Source organism: Hemitrygon akajei, chromosome 1 (genome assembly GCF_048418815.1).
Source record: "Hemitrygon akajei chromosome 1, sHemAka1.3, whole genome shotgun sequence".
Taxonomy (NCBI): Eukaryota; Metazoa; Chordata; class Chondrichthyes; order Myliobatiformes; family Dasyatidae; genus Hemitrygon; species Hemitrygon akajei.
The window spans coordinates 36546282-36573960 of NC_133124.1; the positions used below are offsets into that span (position 1 = coordinate 36546282).

Below are 27679 nucleotides of genomic sequence, written 5' to 3' on the forward strand. Positions count from 1 at the left end.
AGCACTCAGCAGATCTGGCAGCGTGCTTTAAGTTGAAAAGAGGTGAAAGGCTGCGAGAACTGAAGAATGTTTGTAATGTAGTACTAATTAAAGCTATCATGGTAACAATTACTTCTAAAAATAAAACAGAAATTGAAGACTTACGAGCGACATGAACAAAACAAATTGAAACTAAGATAACCTTGTCCAGTTCCTTTCCGCATCCATGATTCCTCTGACATCTTCTGGCACTTCAACTTTTTCCAATTTCCTAATCCCAATTAACTCATCCTTACTACAATGCATGTGTAATTCTCCTGTGCTTCCATCCTACAGATGAAAGGCCCTTCTCTCTTTCTCAAAAATCCAATAAATCTCCCTCTACTAATTTTCTTTAGCTGGCTAAACATGTTCTTATATTGAACAGCTTCTCTTCCATTTCCAATTAATTTCTCCAAGTCAGTGGTGTACCATGGCAACGTGAATGGGATAAATTCTACCTATATCTTAACTGAATATATAGAACAGTCTCATTCATCTATTTTGTTCTGTTATATAACTGTACTGGTGTTGCTTCCTGTCCTTGTACAGAACCTAAAATTCATTAATTTGTTGTCAATTTTCATGTTGTTCTCCCTTCCACTTAATCCACTTCTGACTCTTCCCTTTCTTTGTTGAAATCTCTATACTCATCTCAGGAGATACATTAGCAACTGATATTCCTGAAATTCCTGGCTATCTCAACTATTTCAACAGTAAATGCACATTTTCCTATTCTGCTTTCTATAAGGACCTTCTTCTACATTCTCTGTCTTTGTTGTAGCTGCTCTGATAATGACTTTCCACACCTGTACCTTTAAGAAGCCTTTTTTTTCATAATTAGAACTATAGAACCATAGAACATTACAGCACAGAAACAGGCCTTTTGGCCCTTCTTGGCTGTACCAAACCATTTTTCTGCCAAGTCCCACTGACCTGCACCTGGGCCATATCCCTCAAACCCCTCTCATCCATATACCTGTCCAAGTTTTTCTTAAATGTCAAAAGTGAGCCCGCATTCACCACTTCATCTGGCAGCTCATTCCACACTCCCACCACTCTCTGCATGAAGAAGCCCCCCTCCCAATGTTCCCTTTAAACTTTTCCCCCTTCACCCTTAACCTCTGTTTTTTTTCTCCCCTGGCCTCAGTGGAAAAAGCCTGCTTGCATTCCCTCTATCTATACCCATCATAATTTTATACACCTCTATCAAATCACCCCTCATTCTCCAGGGAATAAAGTCCTAACCCATTTAACCTTTCTCTGTAACTCAGTTTCTCAAGTCCCCGCAACATCCTTGTAAACCTTCTCTGCACTTTTTCAACCTTATTAATATCCTTCCTGTAATTAGGTGACCAAAACTGTACACAATACTCCAAATTCAGTCTCACCAATGTCTTATACAAGCTCACCATTACATTCCAACTCTTATACTCAATACTTTGATTTATAAAGGCCAATGTACCAAAAGCTCTCTTTATGACCCTATCTACTTGTGACGCCACTTTTAGGGAATTATGTATCTGTACTCCCAGATTCCTCTGTTCTACTGCACTCCTCAGTGTCATACCATTTACCTTGTATGTTCTACCTTGGTTTGACCTTCCGAAGTGCAATACCTCACACTTGTCCAGATTAAGCTCCATCTGCCATTTTTCAGCCCATTCCTCCAACTGGTCCAAATCCCTCTGCAAGCTTTGAAAACCTTCCTCACTGTCCACTACACCTCCAATTTTCATATCATCAGCAAATTTGCTGATCCAATTTGCCACATTATCATCCAGATCATTGATATAGATGACAAATAACAATGGACCCAGCACTGATCCCTGTGGCACACCACTACTCACAGGCTTCCACTCAGAGTAGCAATCCTCCACTACCACTCTCTGGCTTCTTCCATTGAGACAATGTCTAATCCAATTTACTACCTCTCCATGTATACCTAGCAACTGAATCTTCCTAACTAACCTCCCATGCGGGACCTTGTCAAAGGCCTTACTGAAGTCCATGTATACAACATCCACTGCCTTCCCTTCATCCACTTTCCTGGTAACTTCGAAAAACTCTAATAGATTGGTTAAACATGACCTACCACGCACAAAGCCATGCTGACTTTTTCCTAATAAGTCCCTGTCTATCCAAATACTTATAGATCCTATCTCTTAGTATTCCTTCCAATAATTTACCTACTACCGATGTCAAACTTACCAGCCTATAAATTCCTGGCTTACTTTTTGAGCCTTTTTTAAACAACGGAACAACACGAGCTATCCTCCAATCCTCCGGCACCTGACCCGTGGATATCGACATTTTAAATATTTCTGCCAGGGCCCCTGCAATTTCAACACTAGTCTCCTTCAAGGTCTGAGGGAATACCCTGTCAGGTCCTGGGGATTTATCCACTCTGATTTGCCTCAAGATAGCAAGCACCTCCTCCTCTTCAACCTGTATAAGTTCCATAACCTCCTTACTTGTTTGCCTTGTTTCCATAGACTCCATTCCAGTTTCTTTAGTAAATACAGATGCGAAAAACCCATTTAATATCTCTCCCATTTCTTTTGGTTCCATACATAGCCGACTACTCTGATCTTCAAGAGGACCAATTTTATCCCTTCCTATCCTTTTGCTCCTAACATATCTGTAGAAGCTCTTATGATTATCCTTCACCCTGACTGCCAAAGCAACCTCATGTCTTCTTTTAGCCCTCCTGATTTCTTTCTTAAGTATTTTCTTACTCTTTTTATACTCCTCAAGCATCTTATTTCCTCCTTGTTGCCTATACATGTTATACATCTCTCTCTTCTTCTTTATCAGAGTTCCAATATCCCTCGAGAACCAAGGTTCCTTATTCTTATTCATTTTGCCTTTAACCCTGACAGGAACATACAGACTCTGCACTCTCAAAATTTCTCCTTTGAAGGCCTCCCACTTACCAATCACATCCATGCCAGAGAACAACCTGTCCCAATCTATGCTTTTTAGATCTTTTCTCATTTCTTCAAATTTGGCCTTTTTTCCAGTTTAGAACTTCAACCCGAGGACCAGATCTATCTTTATCCATGATCAAGTTGAAACTAATGACGTTATGATCACTAGAACCAAAGTGTTCCCCTACACACACTTCAATCACCTGCCCTAACTCATTTCCTAATAGGAGATCTATTATTGCATCCTCCCTAGTTGGTACATCTACATATTGATGAGAAAACTTTCCTGAACACAGTTCACAAACTCTAACCCATCTAGACCTTTAACAGTATGGGAGTCCCAATCAATGTGTGGAAAATTAAAATACCCTACAATCACAACTTTCTGTCTCTTGCAGTTGTCTGTTATCTCTCTGCAGATTTGCTCCTCCAATTCTCGCTGACTATTGGGTGGTCTATAATACAACCCTATTAATGTGGTCATACCTTTCCTGTTTCTTAGCTCCCCCCATATGGCCTCAGTAGACAAGCCCTCTAATCTGTCCTGCCGAAGCACTGCTGTAATATTTTCCCTGACTAGCAAAGCCACACACCCCCACCCTTCATCCCTCTGCCTCTATCACGTCTGAAACATCGGAACCCAATATTCTCCCAATAAATGGTGATGTGTTCAGATACAGCAAACCTCTTGGGGGCCAAACAAAGGAAAATTTCCTTTGTTAAATGTATTTTTTTTATGATCACTGGGCTCCAAGAACTTTGAGTAATGCAGGTCTAGACCATCAGTGAGCAGTTCATTGGTTGGAGTAGCCAGCCAGGTGTTGGTGGAGCCAGATTGGGTTTGAATGAACTGCATCAGAGACATTGGAATTTGTGTGTGAGGGAAGCATGCAGTGGGACAATGGGTGATTGCCTTGGACGGTTCTCTTGCGATCACAAGACTATCCATTGGACATTGATAATTTAAGATACTGCAGGACTGTTTCACTTGTTTAGTGGCGTGACTGGCGGCATGGAAGCTGCATAGCCTCGGTTATAGCAAGGTCATGGGATTGCCTGCTGCTGCATTCCAGGAGAAGAGGTGCTCACGAAGGCAGTGAAACCTGGTGTCCGAGCTCAGTTACCCTGTTGGTGCTGCCCTCCAGTGTTTGATTGGTGGAATGACAGGCCAGGAACCATCCCATCAATTTGAGAGACATGTCATTCAGGGTCTTGGGCTATATAACTGTCTTTTTTTTTTGCGTGACTATTTTTTTTCCCTCGCTCTTTTGGAAGTGCCATGTATGCTTTGCATCTTGGCAAATACTGTTTTGTTCAGCTGTATCCATGTATGGTTGAATGATGATTAAAGTTGATTTAATTTGATGTGATAATTTTGGTTTTCCCCTCTTTCATGGTTGAGAAGATTCACACCTAAATACCTATATTCCTAAACTTGTGCTCTCAATATTCTTTTCCAAGCCAAAGCAAGGTTTGGGTTACACTTATCCTGAGCTTTCACCACACTAGCCAGAACAACAGATTTTCCAATTGTAGAAACAAATTGCCCTTCAGCTTTATGAAGAGACATGTGGAATCTCTAGTCCCATCTTCCATCTCCATTCCCTTTTTTCACTTTCTCAATAAAATTGCAAGTAATGTAACACTTGCCCTTCCTTTTCCACCATCCAGGGACCCATCAACATGAAGCAACAATTCACTTGAAGTTTTTCCAATTTAGAGCATTTTATTCAGTGCTTATGATATGGTGTACTCTGTATCAGAAAACTAACTGCAGACTGAATGTGTACTTTATGGAACACCTGTTCAATCCACAAGGGCACTCCTAAACTACTGCCTTTAATGCTCATTGTCCAATGCCTCTGTTGTCAGTTTCCTACATTGCTCCAAACATAAGTTCTAGGTACAGTACCTAAATTTTCATCTGAATGTATTAATCCTCAAGATTTCCATATTGAATTTAACAATTATATACAACCCTTTTTATCCCTCAATTAGATTACTTTTTTTGGTTTTCTGTCACCAGATGCCAAATTTTAACGCATTTGCTACCTTGACATCTTTAGTCAGCACCTTATCATAGGCATCTCCTTTATTTTCCCTTCAGAACTCAATAAATGTTTTTTTTTCCACTTTTCCAGTTCTGGGTAAAGGAATCCTGACTTGACCCATCAGCTCAGTAACCCATTGAGCGGTTCCAGCATTTTCTACTTTTGTTTTAGACTATAGCATCTGCTGTTTTTTTTGTTTCAATTGTAGGCATAAATTTAAAAGAACACTGAAGATAGTATAGAAGATTAGCAAAGCACTGATTTTCAGAAAGTTTATAAATAAGCTACCTTGGAAGAGATTCCATAAATGTATTTGGAGGAATGTACAAGCAAACATTGAAGAGCAAATATATAAAATTGGCTGAACCAGATGGGAGGCAGAATATTTGGACAATAAAAGAGTTAGAAATCTTTTCTATGGAATTGAATATGAACTCAGAAATGCAAATAGAATGAAGATTTAAAACTAAAAGGAAGTAACAGTAACAAATACAGAGCATGTGGACCCATGTATTTGTTCTGTAATAGTTTTGGTTGTACTCATCTGCAACCTAGCTGTACATTCTTAAGTTCATTTCAAACCTTACCATCCTTGACAAATAAAAATCTATCATGCTGACTGTTGTGTTCAATTTTTCAATTAACATAGTCTGAAGAGTTTATGGAGTATTAGAGGATTGCAGAAATAAACTTCCAGTACCCTTATGGAAAGGCAATACCACCTGGCTTTGCCCTTAATCACCATTGCCCAAATACTAGTTAATGCCTTTTTTTTAATTCACCCATAAAATTACTTGCCCTCTTAAATTCTTCATTTTTAAGCACCCTAACTGAACACCCTTTAAACTTCTACACTATATGGTGTATGAGTTTAATGAATGTAATGTGTCTTCACCTTAACACCTTTAGCCTGGTGAATTTATGCTTCAATCCCTCCCAGGTAAATTCATCCGTCCTGAAATGTGGTCCCCATAAATAAACTCAGTACTTTAAATAAAGTCTAGTAAGAACTTTATAAAACTAAACTAACTTCCACTGTTTCCTGTTCCTGTTTGCATTGAATAAATGTGTGCATTTCAGTAGATTATCATGCTATATTTTCTGGAGACACAAGATACTACTGGAATTTGTTGCAACAAACAACTTAATGCAAAGTCTCGACCCAAAACATCAACAATTCCTTTCTCCCCCATAGATGCTGTTTGACCTACTAAGTTCATCCAGTAGTTTGTTTGTTACATTATATCTTTACCTGCCTAATAATATTTACTTCTTTCTATATTTGGACTACTAATTCTCTATCCCTCCACTTCTTTTGAATTTCTCATATATAAAATATATTCATATTTTTCTTCTTCAAATTGGTTGACATAATTCTCCACATGTAATATCTTTTAAGTCTCTAATAAACATCACTTACATCTACAATATTTGTTTGTGACCCTACTCTTTTTTCCAAGTCTTTTGTAATTATAGTTAAAGTCCCCACCTATTCCTCCTAACCCAGATCACTGGGGTTACTGTTAATTACATTCTTTCCATGTCCTATTTCCCAAACCATATCCAAGCATTCTCAGTTTATTAAATTCCCCAGCTTGTTATCATTCTTTTATTAAATGAAATCTTTTCAAATATCCTTTGAATGCCCATATAAATTTTGACAATTTTTGCCACTCCCTCCATCTATCACCTGGATCACCTTTCCAAAAAAATTAACTAAGTCATTATTTACGACTTACCCTTTACAAATCCATGCTGGTTCTCAGTTCATATCTGTCTAAGTGCTCAGTCACTCTTTCCTAATAACAGATTATTGTACAAGAAAAAGGATGTTAAAGCCATAGAGAGTATTCAGGATAGATTCACCAGGTTAGTGTTAGGAATGAGAAACCCTATACATGAGAAAATACTTGTGATAACAAGTATACTTAAATGGAAAGAAAATTCTTAACTTTTGTTGTTAGAGGTTTGATAGAGTACCGTAAATAGCTAAAAATTATCTTTAATTAAGGGCCTGTGATATAGAGTATTCAATTTGGAATTATCACTAATGAAACTAGAAAAGGAGTAAAGAGAGATTCATTTATAGACAGGACTGCAGACATAGGGTCATGCTTTGCCAAGAAAAGTGGTCAGAATACATCACTCCTGTTTTTAAGGACATATAGGAAGAATGCATGAAGCAGAGGAAGATGCAGCTTGTGCATTGAGAACTGCAGAATGAAATGTTTTAACAAATAATGAATACAGACCAACGGTTTCATTTCATACCTTTCCTTGTCCATACTGTTCAATGCGATGACACAATTGAAAATTCCCATGGGTGTTTTGTGTGACTATTTAAGAATCACCTTAAAAAAGGCCAAAATCCTGGCTGATAAAAGGATACAAGACTGCCCTACCATGACACTTTCCATCTCTTTAACAGCATTTAAATGGAAAGTAATAAAATCCACAGATATAGTGAGCTTGAATTAAAACTGAATTTACTTTGAAATAATTAAACACCTAATTAAGATGAAAGAAAATATTCATTTTGCAATACGTAGTGTTTCAGTACAGCAATAATTTAAAATGTGCAATATCTATTATTAGTCTAACAAGAGATTACCTCCACTTCTTTACGTCGTTTCTTTTCTTGCTCCTCTTCAAGTTCTTTTGCAATTCGTGCTCTCTGTTCAGCTAATCGTTTTTCCTCTCGTTGCTCTTCAAGTTTACATTTTTCACGTTCTTCTTCTGCTTTGCGTCGCTTTTCCTCAATCTGAAACCAAATGAATAGTAATAAAAAGTTATTCTGATGAATTCTCTCTAGAACCAACTTCTTACAACAATTCCTTGTACTTCACATCATCAGAACCTCAGGAAAATCAGATTTCTAAAAAAATTTAGCTCGGTATCCATGCTGAAACTATCAGTTCTATTTTCTGTGCTTAAGAGTCATCAACTAATTTAGCATAAGTAATAACAAAATGAAATCTGAAATTTAATTACAGAAAATGGTTTGGTTTATTTAAGCACAAGAAGCTTAATTCATATCCAATTAGTTCCCAAACTGAAATCTAGAATAGAGCCTCACTTATTTCATGTAATGGTAAGTCCACTTTATCACATCAGATTAACTTCATTAATTTAGTCCCCTATAATTAATTATGATCATCACTAAAGTTGTATATATCATGATGAGTTGGAACATCTTGTTGCTTTACTCAGCTCTGTAATATTTACAGTGACAAACTGCTATGTAAAAGTACAAGGTGGCCATAAACCTATTGATAAGCTGTTGCATCACCAGCTAGATATGTTGCCAGATAGACCACTCTGATGCAGGCAGGGTAACAACTGCACCACTTGTTCTTCAGATGGTTTTCAAAATTTCTCCCTGGCAAGGCACTGGCCATTCAGTATTTGAGCCAACAAGACTGCACTGAATTAACTTTTTTTTTAAAAACTACCTTTTGTATTTATTTCATTGAAAGTAGTAGCATTTGCCCCACGTTCAGTGTATTTCAGTTTAACATACTACTTAAACTTTCCCCAGACTAAAAGAGCTATTTGCTTCAAGAAAACAAATAATTTTCAAAAATCCATTATTAAAAACAAAAAGATCAGTAAATTATAATCAGTTCTATCTTTCATGGAACTTCCTGCCTACCAAGACGACCAGAAAATGTTACATTCTCTTTCAAAGTGATCAAATCTTGATTCCCTTTGGATTCCAAATTGGCAATACAAGTTTATAATGAATAGCTGACACAGAAAGACTTATATTTACACAGCATCATTAATAGCTGCAGGAACTCCAAATCACTTTGCTTCTAAAATACTTTTGAAAAGTTCCCTCATTTTGAACGCCAAAAATATGGCATCCAGTTTGAGCACAAATGGGATCATAACAAGATAGTGTGTGTTTTATTGATACTAATTTAGGATAAATATTAGTCAGAATACCAAAGAAAACTTCCTGCAAGAAACTTTATTTATAAATCTATACAAATTACTCCCTCAGTCTTGCACTTGTATACCAACTTTTAGTTTTCTATTCTAATGTCTGGCGTGGGGCCTAAATCAGAACCTCAGATTTAGAGGCAAAAGTACTCCAAAATGACAGCTAGAAATTATGGAGGTATCAATTTCAATTGCTGTGGTGCAGATTTCACACTAAGACAGATTCCATATGTTACTTCTGCGATTGACGTGGGGGCCGGCCCTTCAATTTGTGCTGGAATAACACTTCATCCACTTCCAAAGAAACGTATCTGTGATCATGGTGCACGACAGTTTTTTACTGAGTATTTGAATATAGTAACTGACTTACTACATGCTGAGAAATGTCACGAGCTGCAATTACATGCAGAAGTGAAACGTTTCATGAACACACAGAAGTGTTGATCTCATTTGAGCATGTGTTTTCAGATAAGCAAAAATCTATTGCTAATATTCCACAATGAGGCATGTGTAGGAAAATATTCTTTCGGCCAGAGATTATATGATGGGAGGAGGGAGATTACCAGCAACCACAATCACAAACAATCAGGACAACTGAGATTTTCAGATGAATGACACACAGTCAGTAAAGAGTTAAGCATCTGAATTTCTAGGTTGCAGCCTAGATATTGTACGAAGGTCTTTCAATTCAGAACATTTTAATCCAATGGCAACCCAACTGATTCACAACTGAATTTTTCCAGATAATATAGAGCAACTATAATTTCAAATAATGGACTAAGGGAAAGGAATAAACAAGTTCCACAGGAAATTTTCTAAGAAGTATCTTCAACTGCATTTACTTGTAAGCGTAGGTATTCTTTATATTTTTCCTGATCAGGTACTTTTCTTTCAGTATGTTGTTCAATCATTGGGTTTCCTTGGGAAATCTGTGATGCATTTGCAACTGTAAACCCTACAAAAAAAAACAAAAATAAATGACTCATTCTCGAAACATTTTCAAACTTAAATAACTAATTTGAGTGTGTTAACTTTTATTTCAGGGAATGTAAAGAAAATGAAACTAAATAGATTCAAAGTTGGGAAGTTTGCTATTAGAAGGAACAGATGGCTGAGCTAGTGTGTAGAGTTCGAATCAATCGCACAAGGTGTGTATAGTATTAAGCATCTCCAATGTTACCTTAATGTTACGTAAACCCGTAACCAGGTAACTTACCAGCAAAGATAGATGGATCAGCTGAGTCGGATGCTACTATTTTCAAACGTTTTATTCAAAAAGGGCACAAACGTATGGTTAATACAAAACATTCAGATCATATACATCGTCAAAACTCAATCTAAAACACCGGTGTAACCATAATCAATCAGAAATAAGCTCTACAGTTGTCTAGGGGTAATACTGAGTCCAATTGAAATATAAAGAGTCACTCAGAAGTTTGCAGGCTTTTCCCTTTTGGGAACCGCTGGGGTTTTCACGTTGTAGAGAGAGAGAGATGATTTAGAAAAGATAAACACTTGCCCGTCGTCTTGGCAGAGCAAATCCTTGGAATCAGGGGAGCAGACTTCCCCGTTGTTAGTTAAAAGCAGTCTTTCGTTGGTTCTAGCCACAGATTCGAAATTCGGAATCTAACGCACGTGGCTTCCTTCAAAATGCCTTCCCGCTCCCACGGGAATCGATATCGTACTTCCTTGGTGTCTCCTGGGTGCGTCTGAGGGTTCCCCCCCCTCAGACCCTCCTTTATACTTCTTCACGGGATCGCAGGTGTCAATCAAGTTGCAGGTAATGCGATCTCTCTCTCAACCAGCCCACTTTGCCCGAGGGCTTTTCACATGGTCTCCATGAGACAATAGTCAATGTCACCTTTATTCTGCTTCTTGGGAGAACGTGGTCTCTCTCTCTCTCTCCCATTTTCCTGTGTCTATTCAGCACGTCTCTTCCTCTTTTGGATCAGCTGACCCCCCCTTGACTAGGGTTCTTGAGATTCTCACAAAGGAGGGGGCCGACGGCATAACAATAGAGACATCATCTCTAGCATATTTCCAATATCTTCTGCTGTTATTGAAAAGACTCTAGGATCTTTCATATAAGCTGTAGTCTTTATGTGGCTGAACTAGCTGAGTTTCTGGTGAATCTGAGAATTTGATATTCAAGGAAGTAATGTTGTTGACGATTCAATTGACATGGCAAGTTGATTAAGTTCTCTCTTATCGGAAACTTAAACCGTCATTACCTGTCATTTATATACAGTGAAACATAGAAACAAAGTGATGCTAGGAAGTTTGTGAACCCTGTAAAATTTTCTCTAATTCTGCAAAATTGTGACAGAAAATGTGATCAGATCTTTATTTAGTCCTAAAACAAGATAAAGAGAAACCAATTAAATAAATAACACGAAAAACATTCTACTTGATCATTTATTTACTGAGAAAAATGATCCAATATTACATGTATTTGTTGGAAAATGTAAATGAACATTTGCTTTCAGTAACTGATGTGACCCTCCCCCCGTACACCAATAACATCAACCAAGCATTTCTGGTAACTCAATCACAAACAAGAGAAAATCTGCAGGTGCTGGAAATCTGAGCAACACACACAAAATGCTGAAGTAACTCAGCAGGCCAGGCAGCATCTATGGAAAAGAGTACAGTTCCAGTAACTGTTGCTCAGTCCTACACATCAGCTTAGAGAAATTTTAGGCCATTCCTCCTTACAAAACTTCTTCAACTCTGGGATGAGATTTTGATATTGGTGTGCAGTGCCCTTGTCCCTCTAAATATAGCAATGTGCATTTCTGCCAAAAAGTTCAATATCTGTCCACAGAACATTATCCCAGAAGCACTGTAGAACATCCAGTCTTTTGCAAACTTAAGACAAGCAGCAATGTTATCTTTTGAGAGCAGTGGTTTCCTCCGTGGTGTCCTTCCATGAACACCATTCATGGATGTACGAACAGAGACTTTAGCAAGTTCTACAAATTTCTGCAGGACTTTTGCTGTACCTTTGGGTTCTTTTTCCATCTCTTTTCAGCATTGCACGTTGTGATCTTGGTGTGATCTTTGCAGGTTGCCCACTCCTAGGGAGAGTAGCAACTGTACTGAGTTTGCTCCATTTGTAGACAATTTCTCTTACTGTGGACTGATGAACACTCAAGCATTTGTAGCCTTTTCCAGCTTCATGCCTCTCTACAATTCTTCTTCTAAAGTCCTCTGAACGTTATTTTGAATGAGGCATGATTCACATAAACAGATCTTTCTTGAGAAGAGCAGGCGCTGTAAGTAGTTCGACTTTGTGTGCCTTTTTTATAGGGCAAAGCACCTCTACAACCCACAACTGCAATCTCACCTCATTGATTGGAACACCTGACATACATTAAAAAACTGAATTACGTTAAGTGTATATATGTCTATGAAATAATTGAGTTAAAATAAGTAATGCAAAAAAAAAAAAACAGAAATAAAAAAAGTAGTAAGGTAGTGTAAATGGGTCAATGTCTATTTGGAAATTGGATGTCAAATTGGAAGAAGCTGTCCCTGAATCACTGTGTGTGGCTTTCAGGCTTCTCTACCTTCTTCTCAATGGTAACAATGATAGGAGGGCATGCCCTGGGTCATGGGAATCTGTAATGATGGATGCCACCTTCTTAAGGCACTGCTCCATGAAAATGTCTTGGATACTACAGAAGCTAGTACCCATAATGGAGCTGACTAATGTTACAGGTTTCTGCAACTTACTTCAATCTTGTGCAGTAGCACCCCATACCCCATTCTAACGGTGATGCAGCCATTCAGAATGATCTCCCAGGTACATTTTATAAGTTTATGAGTGTTTTAGTTGACAAGCCAAATAGATTCAAACTCATAATGAAATATAGCTGCCGTCTTGCCTTCTTTATAGTTGCATCATTATGTTGTGTGCAGGTTAAATCCTCAGAGACATGTACATGCAGGAACCTGAAATTGCTCTCTCGCTCCCTCTATGAGGATTGGTTTGTGTTCCCTCATCTTACCCTTCCTGAAGTCCACAATCAGCTCTTAGGTCTTGCTGATGTTGAGTGCTAGGTTGTTGCTGAGACACCACTCAACTAACTGGTATATCTGGTTCCTGTACGCCATTTTGTCACCATCTAAAATTCTGCCAACAATAGTTGTATCATAAGCAAATTTATAGATGCCATTTGAGCTATACCTAGCCACACAATCATAGGTGTAGAGAGAGTAGAGCAGTCAGCTAAGCACACATCCCTGTGGTGCACCAGTGTTGATTGTTAGTGAGGTGGAAATGTCATTTCCAATTCGCACAGATTGTGGACTTCTGGTTAGACTTACTGACATGCTGTGACTGAGAGAGGAGGAGATATCAGGAGGGCAGTTAAGAGTAAAACAGATTGCTGTGGGCCTGTATTCACAAAAAGGTCAAACTGGGTAAGAGCAGCAATTTCACATAATATAGGTGAACACAAGAGAAGGTAATCAATCAACTGGGTCTATTCCAGCTCCCAGAAGAGGCACTGTGATCAGATTTGAATTTGTTACAGGCTTTAAGATTATCATTTTGGTAACTTATCCACAACAAAGCTTCAAATGAACAGACAATATGAATTAATAAAACAATGGCAAATGATGTTTAACATGGTAAAGCACATTAATCAGAGCATTCTCTAAATAAGAAGCTAAGAATACTGCAGAAATATGAAAGTAAATATACAAAAAATACAAGTTAGTTGACAGGAACATAAACAGAAGAGATTATGCAGATTCTGGAAATCCAGAGTGACACACACGAAATGCTGGAGGAACTCAGCACACCAGGCAGCATCTACAGGGAAGAATAAAGAGTCGATCTTTCAGGCCAAAACCCTTGATCCTGATTCCTCCAATGTCCATGCATCTATATAACTCTGTCTTGAATATATTTACTTAGATTCACTAACAGTAAAAATTTCCAACATTCATAATTGTCTAAGAAATTCTTCATCTCATCCTAAATGGATGCCACATTCTCCTGCTATTTGATAGTCAAGATCTAACTGCAATGAAGGAAGATTGCTGAGTTTAAACTATTCTCCTCATCTTTAATATACAAATTTCATGATGCTTATAAGCAACAATTAGAAAGACATAAACTGCAAATCTAGAACAAAACCAATCTAATTTTCTCTCTTTCCAAAAATTAACAATTAAAAAGCCTTGTGAAGTCCAATTTCTACTCTTGTTTACTTATTCTACTACTCCTACAGAAGTGCCTTGCAATTGATACCATTTGCAAAATGGAAGAATGTTCAACTTACAACAAAGACATTTGAAATGTCCTTAATAATAAACACAAGAGATTCTGCAGATGCTGGAAATCTAGAGCAACAGACATAAGTTGCTGAATTCCTCCAGTAATTTTTGTGTTGCTCAGGTGCCCTTACACAACCTTGAGTGCTCAGTAACAGACTGCAATATCTCAATGTGGACCACAACTGTCTATTTCACTTATGCAGCATTTACAGAGGCATCGGTTAAACTGTGTGACATATGAAGATTACTAATCTCGCCACTCAGTCAAAGCCACATCACCTACATCTCATCAGGATTAGAAAGCTATGCCAGATGATCTTGAGGGTGAAGCAAGAGGGAACAGGTAATCTCATATAAAAAGCAATCCTTCTTCTAGACAATAGCCACAAACAAAGTTGAGTACCAAAAGAATAAAAATGCATAAATGACATACTAGCCAGCAAAACGTATGAATATTTATACAAGAGATTGTTCTCAATATTCATTAGAACATGATTTTACCTTGGGCTTTCTGTTGAGGAGTATCCGCACCTGGTCTGGTTAAGTTCAAATTAAAGGGTACTGTATTTTTGGAGTCTTGATTTCCTTGATGAGGGAAGTCTCTATAGGCATTTTCATTCTGCTTATGCATTTTCTTCAGATCAGCTGTTTGCAATGTCATATGTTTAAAGTAAATATATTTGAGATTACAAATAAACACAATCATAAATTGTATAACAGCTTTAGATCTTTAAATTTAAAAGTATAGAATCAATGGGGAATAAATGGAGTGCCTTTCTTTCACATCTGGTCAAATCCAGCCCAACCTTATTAAAGAGTGGTAGGTAAAATACAAGCCTCTGTGCGTATATGCAAGTACATATGGAGAATGATATATACAGAAGAAGCCCATTTAACCACGAGTTTGATTGAAATATAGCAAAAACATGAATTACGTTGACAATATCAAAAATTACAAAGAAGAATGCCGTCAGAATTCATAATTGGCTTGAAAATCTGTGAACCTACAGAAAACATTTGGGTCAAATGGTGCCTCTGGCTGTGTCCTTCGATCCTGTGCAGATCTGCTGGTGGAGGCATTTGCAAACATTTTTAAACCACTCCCTGCTTAAATCTGAGGTTCCCACCGGCTTTAAGAAGATCATATTCATCCCAGTACCTAAGAAAATAAAATAACTATTGCTAGGTAGCTCTGACATCCACCATCATGAAGTACATGTCACACATTTAACTCTAGTCTGCCAAACAACCTCAGCCTACAGCAATTTGCCTACTGCTAAGACAGGTCTATGGTGAACGCCTTCTTCCTGGCTCTATGCCCCTCTCTGAAATATCTGGACCTATTTTAGACTATTGTTTATTGGCTACAGCTCCACTTTCAATACTATAATTCCAGACAAACTCATCTCCAAAGTCCAAGAACTGGGGCTAATCTGAATTATGTTCTGTCAATGAAACTACTAAATAGCGGTAGTATCCAAAATGGCTAAGCACATTCCTAAACCTGAATATAACAAAACTAAAAGAAGAAAAAAAACATACTTATCAAATTTCCTTCTGCGTCTCTAAGAGGTGCTCCTCCTCCTCCTCTTCCCCATGGATTGTAGATTTTCATTTCCTGCTCAAGTTTTGCATCATATCTCTCTGTTTCCTCCTTTTCTTTTCTCTTCCTTTCCTCTCTTTCTTGCATCTATAGAAAACATCAAGCACTGAAGAATAATTGCCTAAGAGGTACTCAGGATACTAATATAGCATGTTTAGAAGAACAAATGTCCCAACTCAAACCTAGTGCGATACGAATAATAATTTTAAAAATGAATGGGAGTAATGCCTTGAAGATAGCGTCCCAGAATATTTATCAGGACAATGAAATGGAAATATATATGAAAAAGCAATTGACCTGGAAGATGTGACAATGGAAACCAAGGTATTAATATGATGTGAACCTAGACATGCTCAACAAAATGTATTATTTACATTAAATAAGCCAAGTAACTTTGGTTAAAGATTTTTTGACCATTTCAATATTTTTTTTCTGTATATGGGGCATATATTACTACGTAGGCTGCCTCTAAATTCTCTACTTATATATACTTATTCTCTACTTATATATACTTACATAAATTCCAAAACTAAGCATAAATTATCTTTGTGCATTTTTAAAATTAATTGCAATTGTGAACAATAGCCAGATCAGAAACGCTGATCAAGTCAACTAGTTCCCAAAGAGAACTCTGTTAGGCTGATCAGATGATTCACTGCTGCTCAACGATAGAACATAAAAAATCATATGTACAATTAAGAAACATTAAAAAATAATAGAAATACTGGAGTCATGATGATCATGATGAAGTCGGCTGGAGAGAGACATGCTGTCAGGGTGACAAAACGTGACAGGGAGCACTTGGAATTAAAAACTAATCCACACTGATTTATTCATCAATTGAAACTAGCATGTGAGGACTAACAAGTGCTTTTTCAACCGAAGGCTGCATTTTGCCTTTTACTAAAAAGGCAGAAAGGTTTGGGTTAAACTCAGACAATGACCCAGATTTTTGGGGAAACCAGAAGATCTGTTTAAAACTGACAAGTTTTCCCCAAGTAAGCTTGCATGAATATGGAATTCTGAACTTCTGAATGTGTGTTTACTGGTATTTTGTCAACTATGCGCTTCTACTGGACTCATCATGGGAGTGCAAGGAAGGAGTGCAAACTGTCTGCACTTGCACTGCTGAATCTGCCTGCTGAATAGGCCAGGTTAGGAATTTACTTTTACACTTCAGAAAATATCAGTTTGTAATCAGGCATAGTGGATGTATACTATGATATTTTTAATTAAATAGAGGAACCAGATAAGGATATATTATAAAAGCAACAAGTCATGCTTGAAGAACCCAACTGAAAAAAGGTGAAGTAACAGACAAGAGGCATTATTTATATGGAATTCAAAGAGGCATTTGAAAAAAGTGTCTTAGCTAATGTTGAAGTCCATATAAATAAGGATTATTGATTCAGCCATCAAAATGGGCTAGAACTCAACTTAAAGATCTGTGTTCAACTAATGACTGTATTTATAAATAACTGAAATAATGTAAGCAGTTAGGAAAAAGCAAACAGAAACACTTAGGGCTATTAATAGACAATACAAAAAATGCAAAATAGTGGCAAATGGATTTCAAGGAAGTCATATTTGAGGTTATCTATTTGTACCTACAAAGTGTGGAATAAATCATGTAGAGTTTCAACCTGAAACATCAAATGTTCATTTCCCTGCATGGATGCTACCTGACCTGCTAAGTTTTTCTAGTGTTTTGCGTTGTTGCTCTGGAATAAATAATCTGTTTCTCTCCTAGTAGTGAAAACCTAAGAATCCAAATGGACTTGGGTATGCATGTATATAGATCATATGACAAAAGGTCCAGAATATAATCAAAAATGTATACAATGCAATTTTTATACATATAGAACTAAAATATAAAAGGATACAAGATACTAAAGCTATACAAAGCAAAGATACCGTGTGCAGCTCCATGTAACATGCCATAAGAAAAATCTAAGGGAAGATACCAAATTGATATCTGGACTTTGGGAATCATTATCTAGGATCATATTCCCTTGTGCAGCATATGATCCTACATTATGAGGTGATTTGATGAGAGGGTGGTTTTCTCACTAATTGTGAAATTCAAAGTTCAAAGTGTAGGACAAAGCAGCATATCTAAAAATTAAAACTAGGCTTTCCTAGTTTTAACAGACTGAAGTTAAGAAACACTTCTATTAACTTAGGGTGATGAAAATTTGAAATCCTATTTTGGAGATGGCAATTGATTCTAAGTGATCACTAATTTTAATCAGTGGCTATTAGATTTTCATTAACTAGAGCTCTTCTGACTGAGTAGCAGAGTAGACTGGTGTCAGTGAACAGAATGGCAAATAACCCCATGTTCCTTTGCTTCCATGTCTTCACTTCTATAATTCTGATGTCTGGCACATCAGTCCCTAATGGGTGAACATGACAACAGCAAGCTGTGCTTTTCATTCTAAAGTTCCCACCTGCTTTCCCCCTTTCCCCTCCCCCACCAAAGATGTATTACTTCTCGCCACTCACTTCTTTTAAGATCTTTAAAGTTTTCTGTTCAATCAAGATATTAGACAACTAACCAAACAGGGCTGGTGCCAATTTTCTTCCCCTTACAAAGCACCCAGATACATTTTACAGGATTGAAGACAAAATTTACATGCAAGTTATTGTTATTCTGAAGAAGGTAAAAATAATCATGGCAACCCAGCAAGTGACCTGTGGGCATAGCTTATAGCTTATCTAGGCTGTATTTCTGTGTTTGGGGTTTTCTACTTAAACATAGTTGACCTTGAAGATCAGGTGAGTGCCAGTGTCATGAACCAAGATGACATAACATTTGTTCAAGTGTGAACCCTATAGGCAAGACAGCAAAAGCATTGATGGAAATATCAACATTTGTCAAATATCTGAATGGGAAAATACTTTGTTTTAATCATTTTTACTTTGGGAGAAAGAAAATGAAGAGTATAATGATTCAATTGGTCCTATCGTGCACATGATGCAATAGCAGAGGGACTTCTGGATATTTTTCTTATCTATTATACTTTGCTATCTATGCAAGTATATACTACCTAGTCCTAATTACCTTAAAGAAAATGGCGGTGAACCGCCATCTTGAATCACCTTTTGGCAAATGTAGTTTCAGATTGCTACTTGGCAGGTAGTGCCAAGATTTACAGCCAGCAATGATGAATGAATAATACATTTCCCACTCAGGATATTTTCACTTGGAGTGGCACCTTCGCATGTGTCTGCTGCCATCATGTGGCCAAATAGTAGAGGTCATGGGATAGGGTGGTGCATTTTAAGTTTACCCATTTGTACTGGTAAGGTCTGAAAAAAAAAACTATCCCAATAGTTTTCAAAAAGGTTGGGATATTCCACTACAAGCAGGCTATTCAAAACTGACAATGCAGTTTGCATTAAAGCAAGAGAAACATCTATGGGAAAATAAGTTTCAGTTAACTTACTATTCTTGAATTTTAAAAAATAAATACACTTTATATTTATTGTGCTTTAAAATGCTAATAACTTTTAATTAAAGATTTATTTTGGTGGAATAGAAAAAATTCAAAAACATTCATATTTACTTATTAGAAATTGACAAACTAAATAGCATGAAATGAGAAACTTAAACATAGTTTCACCTGCTTTTTCAAGAAATCCTGGTAAGTTTGTGTACTTTCCTTTGATAAAACTGCTTGTTGCTCTGGCAAGAATCCACCATCTAAGTTCTTAGAAGTAGAGGCATCACGAACATTTGGCACACTGCAAATGAAATGAAGACAAGAGTTGCTGACTAATGTTATATGTCACGTGAATTTAACATTCAAATAACCTAGAGAATAATTAATATTATTTTCATATTGATATATGATATTCATAAAGTAAAATGAACAGCAAGTAGGCAGATGATAGTAGGTTTTGGACTGTTACCTGTGTCAATAGCCCTTTTGATTTACTCTGGGAAACAAGGTTTTGATTGTGTGTTGTTTTGATTATAATTATCATTCTATAGAGATAGACATTTAAAATGATTCATTTGGAATTTTGTGTGAAGTTCTGGTCACCTACATACTAGAAGTAGTCATTCAAGAACAAGTGTTAGGCAACATTTTCTTTGACATGAATGTCTTTAATAAGGTCATTTGCAAGGCAGTAATTGATACATGCTAAACACAAAGTACACTGCAGATGCTGTGGTCAAATCAACATGAACAAACAAGCTGGAGGAACTCAGCAGGTCAGGCAGCATCCGTGGAAACAAGCAGTCAACGTTTCGGGCCGAGACCCTTTGTCAGGACTGAAGAAGGAGGGGGCAGGGGCCCCATAAAGAAGGTGGGGGGAGGGTGGGAAGGAGAAGGCTGGTAGGTGCCAGGTGAAAAACCAATCAGAGGAAAGATCAAGGGGTGGGGGAAGGGAAGCAGGGAGGGGATAGGCAGGAAAAGTGAAGAAGGAATGTAAGGGGAAAGCACTAAGGGTAGAAGAAGGTAGGATCATGAGAGAGGTGATAGGCAGCTGGAAGAGGAGGCAGAGTGAAACTGGGATGAGGGAAGGGAGGGGGGAGGGAATTACCGGAAGTTGGAGAATTCGATGATATATGCTTTATTCTCTGTAATATATGATACTTTAAAACGTAACTGCACAAGCAGTTGAAATTGCAGATAATTAGAACATGGAAGATGACGAAAGATAAAACTTACTAAGATTGATCTACCGACGAATTATGTAGATAACCTTGCATGGGTACGTTGGACAGCCCATTTTGAGGGTTGATCAAGGATACAGGATGTGTTCCAATGACTCCTGGACCATCTATATCATAAAGTTTAAAGGATTAGGTGTTGTAGTTTGGAGTAAATAATACATAAAATCTATAGAACATTAAATATTGTTAAATAATATTAAGTACAAGACCATAAGACATAGGAGCAAAATTAGGCCATTTGGCCCATGAAATCTGCTCCACCATACAATCATGGCTAATCCTTTCTTCTCTTCCTCAGTCCCACTCCCCAGTTTCTCCCTGTAACCTTTGATGCCATAGCCAATCAAAAACCTATCAACCTCAGCCCTAAATAAACCCAATAATCTGGCCTGTGGTAACAAATTTCCACCCCCAAGCTAAAGAAATTTCTCTGCATCTCCATTTTAAATGGACGGCCACCTACCCTGAGGCTCTGCCCTTGTGTCCTGGACTCCCCCACCATGGGAAACATCTTTTTCACATCTACTCTGTCTTGGCCTTTCAACATTCGAAAGGTTTAATTGAGATTCCCCCCCCCCACCTCTCCTTCTAATCTTCAGTGAGTACAGACCTACAGCTATCAAACATTTCTCGCATGATAACCCTTTCATTCCCAGAATCATCCTTGTGAACCTTCTCTGAAAGCTTTCCAATGCCAGCACATCTTTTCTTAGATAAAGAGCCTAAACGGTTCACAACACTCCTGAGGCTTCACCGGTGCTTAATAAAGGTCAGCATCACATCCCTGCTCTTATATTATAGACCTCTTGAAATGAATGCTAACACTGCATTTGCCTTCCTCACCACTGACTCAACCTGCAAGTTAACCTTTTGGGTGGTCTGCACAAGGACTCAAGATCCTTTGCATCTCAGATTTTTGGATTTTCTACCCGTTTAGGAAATAGTCTGCACCTTTATTTCTTCTACCAAGTGCATGACTATGTATTTTCCAACATTGTAGTTCATTTGCCACTTTCTTGCCCATTCTCCTAATTGGTCTAAGTCCTTCTGCAACCTTCCTGTTTCCTCAACAATATCTGCTCCTCAACCAATCTTCATATCATCTGCACACTTGGCAACAAAGCCATCTACTTCATCATCTAAATCATTGATATACACCATAAAAAGCAGTCCTAACAACAACCTCTGTCCACTAGTCACTGGCAGCCAACTAGAAAAGGATCCTTCTATTCCCACTCACTGCCTAATACCAATCAGCCAATGCTCTAACCATGCCAGTAACTTTCCTGTAATACCATAGGCTCTTAACTTGGTAAGCAGACTCATGTGTGGCACCTTGTCCTATCTTGTCCTGTATTAGCAAGTACACCATAATTTCATCCTTAACAATTTACTCCAACATCTTCCCAAACACTGAGGTCAGGCTAACCGATCTATAATTTCCTTTCTGCTGCCTTCCTGCAATTTTCCAATCCTCCCAGAACAATGTAAGAGTCCAATGATTCTTTAATGATCATTATGAATTCCTCCACAATCTCCACCACTACCTCCTTCAGAACCCTAGGATGCAGGTCATCTGGTCTGGGTGACTTATACACCTTTAGGTCTTTCAGCTTTTCAGCACCTTCTCACTTGTAATAGTAACTGCACTCACTTCGCTTCCGTCACACCCTTCAACACCTGGCACACTGCCAGTATCTTCCACAATGAAGATTGATGCAAAATATTCACTTAGTTCATTTACCACTTCCTTATCCTGTTATTTATTTAGCGGCATTTTCTAGTGGTTTTATATCACCTCCCATCTCGCTTTTACTTTTTTATATAACTGAATAAGCTTCCTGTAGGTTTTTAAAGGCTTCCCAATCCTCTATCTTCCCATTAAATGTTGCTTTATTGTATGCCCTCTCTTTTGCTTTTACATTAGCTTTGACTTCCCTTGTCAGCCACAGATGTACTATTTTGCCATTTAAGTGTTTCTTTGTTTTTGGAATACATCTATCCTGCACCTTCCTCATTTCCCCAGAAACTCAAATCATTATGTTATCTTAAAAATAATCACATGTCAGAGCTGCCGTTTTTCTAGGACTCATTTGCAAGGTAGCACAATATAAGACCATTTCTACTCTCATACATTCCTTGTACTCTTCAAGGGATCTGTTCAATCCCAGCTATCCATACCTGACATATGCCTCCTTCATTTTCCTTACCAACGCCTCAATATCCTTCATCAACCAAGGATTTCAAACCCTACCAGCTTTACTTTTCATTCTAAAATGAACATGCTGATCCTGGACTTGTCACTTAAAAGTCTCCCTCTTGCCAGACATTCCTTTACCTGAAAGCAGCCTCTCCCAGTTAAACTTTGCAAGTTCATGTTTAATAACATCAAAAGTTAGACGCCCCAATTTAAGAAATTAACTTCCAGACCAGTCCTATCTTTCTTGTTAACTATTTATAAGTAATAGATCTACGGTTACTGGTCCTAATTAATGTGCTCGCCTACTGACACTTTAATCACTTATCCAGACTCATTTCCAAAAGGTCAAGTGTTGCCCTTTTTCTAGTAGGTCCATGTACATACTGCATGAGAAAACTTCCCCTTACATACTTAACAAATTCCACTCCATCCAAGTGCTAGGACATGGCAGTCCCAGTCTATATAGAAACATAGAAAACCTACAGCACAATACAGGCCCTTCAGCCCACAAAGTTCCCACATGTTCCCACAAAGAACATGTCCCTACCTCAGAAATTACTAGGGTTACCCATAGCCCTCTATTTTTTTAAGCTCCATGTACCTATCCAAAAGTCTCTTAAAAGACCCTATCATATCCACCTCCACCAACGTTGCCAACTGCTGTATTATGGATATTATAATGACTTACTATTAAAAATTCCATTATTCATACAGCAATCTGGGATCTCCCTACATATTTGCTCCCTTAATTCCAACTGATTACCAGGAAGTGAGGGGAGGGCTACTCTACAGTCCTATCAAAGTGATAACTTCCTTCTTATATCTGAGTTTCACCCAAATAGCTTCATCAGACAATTGCCCATGAATATCTTTCTGAGTAATACCATGGTGTTCTTTCTAATCGAAAACACAACTCTCCCTCCATCTCTATCATACTTGTGGCATTTGTACCGTGGAACACCACCAGTCTTGTCCATCCCTCAAACATGTAACAACTGCAGTGTCAATGCCACTGATCATAGGCTCCTAACTTGTAAATAACCTTTTATTACTATTGATGTTCTCTGTTCATTAGCCAATCTTCAACTTCTATGTCAATACATTACCAAGATAACTTATCTTGTATTTTAATGCTTTGAAATACTGTACGAATAATTTAAATCCATTTCATTATTTTAAATGTTACTGATCACCCAAGGATTCAAAAGTTGCCAGAGCATTCCTGGGAAGGTGCCCATAATCCATTTGCAGCTCAAAGCACATCTTACTTCACAGTGCATCATTCATGTCCTCTAAGAGGACCACAACTTTGTCATAGGATTTGAAGTTCTGCGTGCCTCAATGACCCAGAGAGCTATGTTGGCTGGAATCAGGGTCTTGTGCTTTGGCTCTTGGTAAGATCACCCATGGCAAACAGGTCAAAGGGTAGAGGCCAGACTAAGAGTGGTCCGCTGGTCCTCGAGGTTCATAAGTTCAGCTCAGGGCTAACAACCCTGACCAGTCAAAAAACATTTGTTACAGAAACAGAAATGAAGAATCCTTTGAAACAGAGAGAGATGACCTTCATTGCTGCCCTAAATGCCACTGGCATATCGACCAGCAAATAAATCTCTCATGTGTGTAAATTATCAATTTATTCTGCCTACTGTAATTGAAAAATGTACATGTGGACAGGCTGGATTCAGACTGATGTGATCCAACCATTCTTTCACTCCAAAATTGCGTTAGTGACAAGATATAAAGAATTATGGCTAATACTTTGAGAAGGTGAAGGAGAGTCTCCATTAATACCAATGTTGTTGTCTTCCAAGATTTAGATTCAGTGACTGAAAACAACATCAATATATTTATAAGCTAATTTATGATTAAATATGATTTGGAGAACTTTGAAGTGGAAGAGTTCCCATGGACCCGCTGTACTGGACCCAGGTGGTAAAGGTGACAGGTGTAGGATGTGCTGTCAACAGAATATCAGAGAATCACTGCAGTACACAGCAGCCTGTTTTTCAAAAAAAAATTATTTGCTTTGTCCATGGTGTTGAAATGCTTTACGTAATCAGAATTTGATTCTATTCTACTTTGATGTTCACTTCAAGCTGATCTAAGATTCAATAGAGAAAGACCCCAGGATTTGTAAAGGCATTATGCAATCTGAAATGATCCCCTGGATCACAAAAAGGTTTCAGTACTAATACCCGGGAAATGCCAGTTTGGTTGAGTAGTGTGTAATATTTTGCATGCAGCAAAGATAATCACGTTATTGCATTCTGGCCACAGCATGATTTTCATGTGGTTGTGTCCTAATGCTTCTCTGCCTATTCCCTTTGAAGAAAGCATGCTTTGAATTAGCCTTCATATCCAAATTAAATAACCTGGAATGCAACCCCCACCTACCACCTGATTTGTTCAGTTCAACAGAGCAAAGTCAAAGAACTGATGAGTCAACTCTTGTTTCAGTCCATCACTGAGACAAAACACAGGTTATAGATGGAAGTGAAAGCTTAACTGATACTGTATAGTGCCTCTGCTAAGGCCTAAGCAAACTGGAACAGTTGTTTGGCCAGTATAATTGCTCCTCAAAGCTTCAGCAATCCAAATTTGATCCTGATTTCTGGTGCTTCATATCTGGAGTTTGCATAGTCCCTGTAAATTTAAATTCAATTTTCCATATTTTAGAACGCTTCCTATTGAGTATTTTGATGTTACTTCAACATTACTCCTAGTGGATCTCTTTTATCTCTTGAATGAGGTATTTCCACTTTTCCCTGCTTTACAAAATGAACTTTCTGCAGATACCACACTTTACACGTATTCTTCACTTATAGCTGTTCCTCTCCATTGAAATTAACAAGGATAAAGAAGTTCAGTAAGTCATGTTGGGAATTCATTTGACCACTCGAAGAATTGGTGTAAAGTGCTGTCAGTAAGTACTGTAGATCTTCTACATCTTTTTAAGGTAACTTGTTTTTTTTATTCTTTCTTACTTTGCTTCTAATATTTGTTTATCTGTGCACTTGTAAAATGCTGTGGTGACACTAATTTCCTTTAGGTTCAGTAAAGTATCTACCTATCAGCAATATGGAAATAAAAGCTAAAAGCTCCACATGGAAAGTTTGTACAAAATATTCATCACAATCTTATATAAGCATCAATCATAATAAATCAATGCTATTACTATTTAAAAAAAATAATTTCAAGAGAAATAAAACCAAATACCATTTGGTCACATTTGTTTTCCAATATAACAATATACTCACAGTAAGCCAAGTTTGGATCCAAGGGATTTCTAGCCCCATAAAAATAATATGCACTGTCATAAGGTGTATGGTAATGTTCCGTCAGCGCAGGTGGTGGAGGGGGAGGAACAGTAGTGACCCTAAAATAGGAAAACAAATTACATCAAAGTTCTTCGTATTTAATTGGAAATGTGTTTGTTTTGTAGTTCAATAAATCCTACAGTTTATGAACAATTTCCCAATTTTGTACTGAGGAGCACACACAAAATGCAGGAGGAACTCAACAGGCCAGGCAGCATATATGGAAAAAAAGTACAGTCGACGTTTCGGGCCAAAACCCTTCAGCAGGACTGGAAGGGTTTCGGCCCGAAAAGTCGACTGTACTTTTTTCCATAGATGCTGCCAGGCCTGCTGAGTTCCTCCAGCATTTTATGTGTGTTGCTCAGATTTCTAGCATCTGCACATTTTCTCTCGTTTGTGATTTGTACTGAGAAGTAATAGTACAGTAACATAAAATTGCGATATATCACAGAAATTATCAAGTGTGTTAAAGTATGCTGTAAATTTTAATTAATGCAAAGCTCCCATGCTAACAAATGTAAACATACAGTAACTGTGGTTCACAATCCCATTGCAAGTCAAATTATTCACTATGACATCAACATTTCTGCTTTTAAGCTATGCATCTTATCAACTTTGCTATGACTGAAAATTTGCATGAAAAGATAGGAAACAAATTGCTTTTAAAACCTGGTAGTCAGGTAAAGTCAGGTAGAGCCTTCTGCATAATTTATTGACATTATACTCTACCATCACACTGCCACAGAACTTTTTAACATAAATGCCATCACAATTTATCTGAACAGTCCTTTCCATCATGCTGAAGCATACTGATACTGGGATCAATGCCCATAGTTATGACTAGTAGACTGCTGCTCCAACAGAACAGAATTGATTACTAGATACAACAAAAAATGGAATAAAAAAGGTGTATGCAAATTATTAGGCATACATCGCCAAATTAAAATGGCCTGCAGATTGAAAAGGATCTTTCTAGTGATGTTATTCCATAACATTGCTGATCCTATCATTCACAAATGAGCTAAGAGACCATGAAATGCAGTTAATGTTCCCTAGGCAAATTGATGCAATGTATCTTGTAACCATTCTGAACAATGTGCTGACTCAAGACAATCAACAATACCAGTGGTGCCAATATAGTGAACAGTTCTATATTCTATGTTATGAAGCTTTCTCAGGTATTACAATAGTTGGATTAGTTCAGATATTTTGGTTAATATTCTTCCCCATTACTTATAAAACCCTTATAGTTGACAAAAAAGTCACTCTTCACTGACTATATCAGTCTTGCTCTTGGAACTGTCATTGCTGGTCCCCCTAAGTTTCCATTAACAATCACACCATATTGATCACCACACTTTATACTGATAAAGAAGTAAAGACACAAGAGCAACAGGCACAAAATAGTGGAGGAACTCAGCAGCTCAGGCAGCATCTAGAGAGAGGAATAAACAGACGGCTTTTCAGGCCAAAACCTCCCATCAGTCAAAAAGTCAACAAGTTATTTCCTTCCAAAGATTCTGCCTGATCTGTTGTGATCCTCCAGCATTTTGTTGTTACATACCCCGTGGGTATCTTGTGACCGTCTTATGACCATGATGTAATTGAGTATCTGATGAGCATGATGTAATGGTCTTGTGAT

The 27679-nt window shown here is 37.7% G+C and overlaps 1 protein-coding gene across 5 annotated transcripts in view; it reads right to left on the reverse strand.

Moving 5' to 3' along the window:
- The window catches only part of cspp1a (centrosome and spindle pole associated protein 1a), a 154596-nt gene that overhangs the window by 50807 nt on the left and 76110 nt on the right, over positions 1 to 27679 (reverse strand). For all 5 annotated transcript variants that reach the window (XM_073040986.1, XM_073040996.1, XM_073040978.1 and 2 more), the window contains exons 14-20: positions 25978 to 26096; positions 20516 to 20627; positions 19460 to 19580; positions 15773 to 15920; positions 14732 to 14875; positions 9787 to 9899; positions 7611 to 7760 (exon numbers count right to left, since the gene is read on the reverse strand). In XM_073040986.1, the coding sequence (XP_072897087.1) occupies positions 7611 to 7760; positions 9787 to 9899; positions 14732 to 14875; positions 15773 to 15920; positions 19460 to 19580; positions 20516 to 20627; positions 25978 to 26096 (907 nt within the window). The remainder of the gene's footprint in view (positions 1 to 7610; positions 7761 to 9786; positions 9900 to 14731; positions 14876 to 15772; positions 15921 to 19459; positions 19581 to 20515; positions 20628 to 25977; positions 26097 to 27679) is intronic.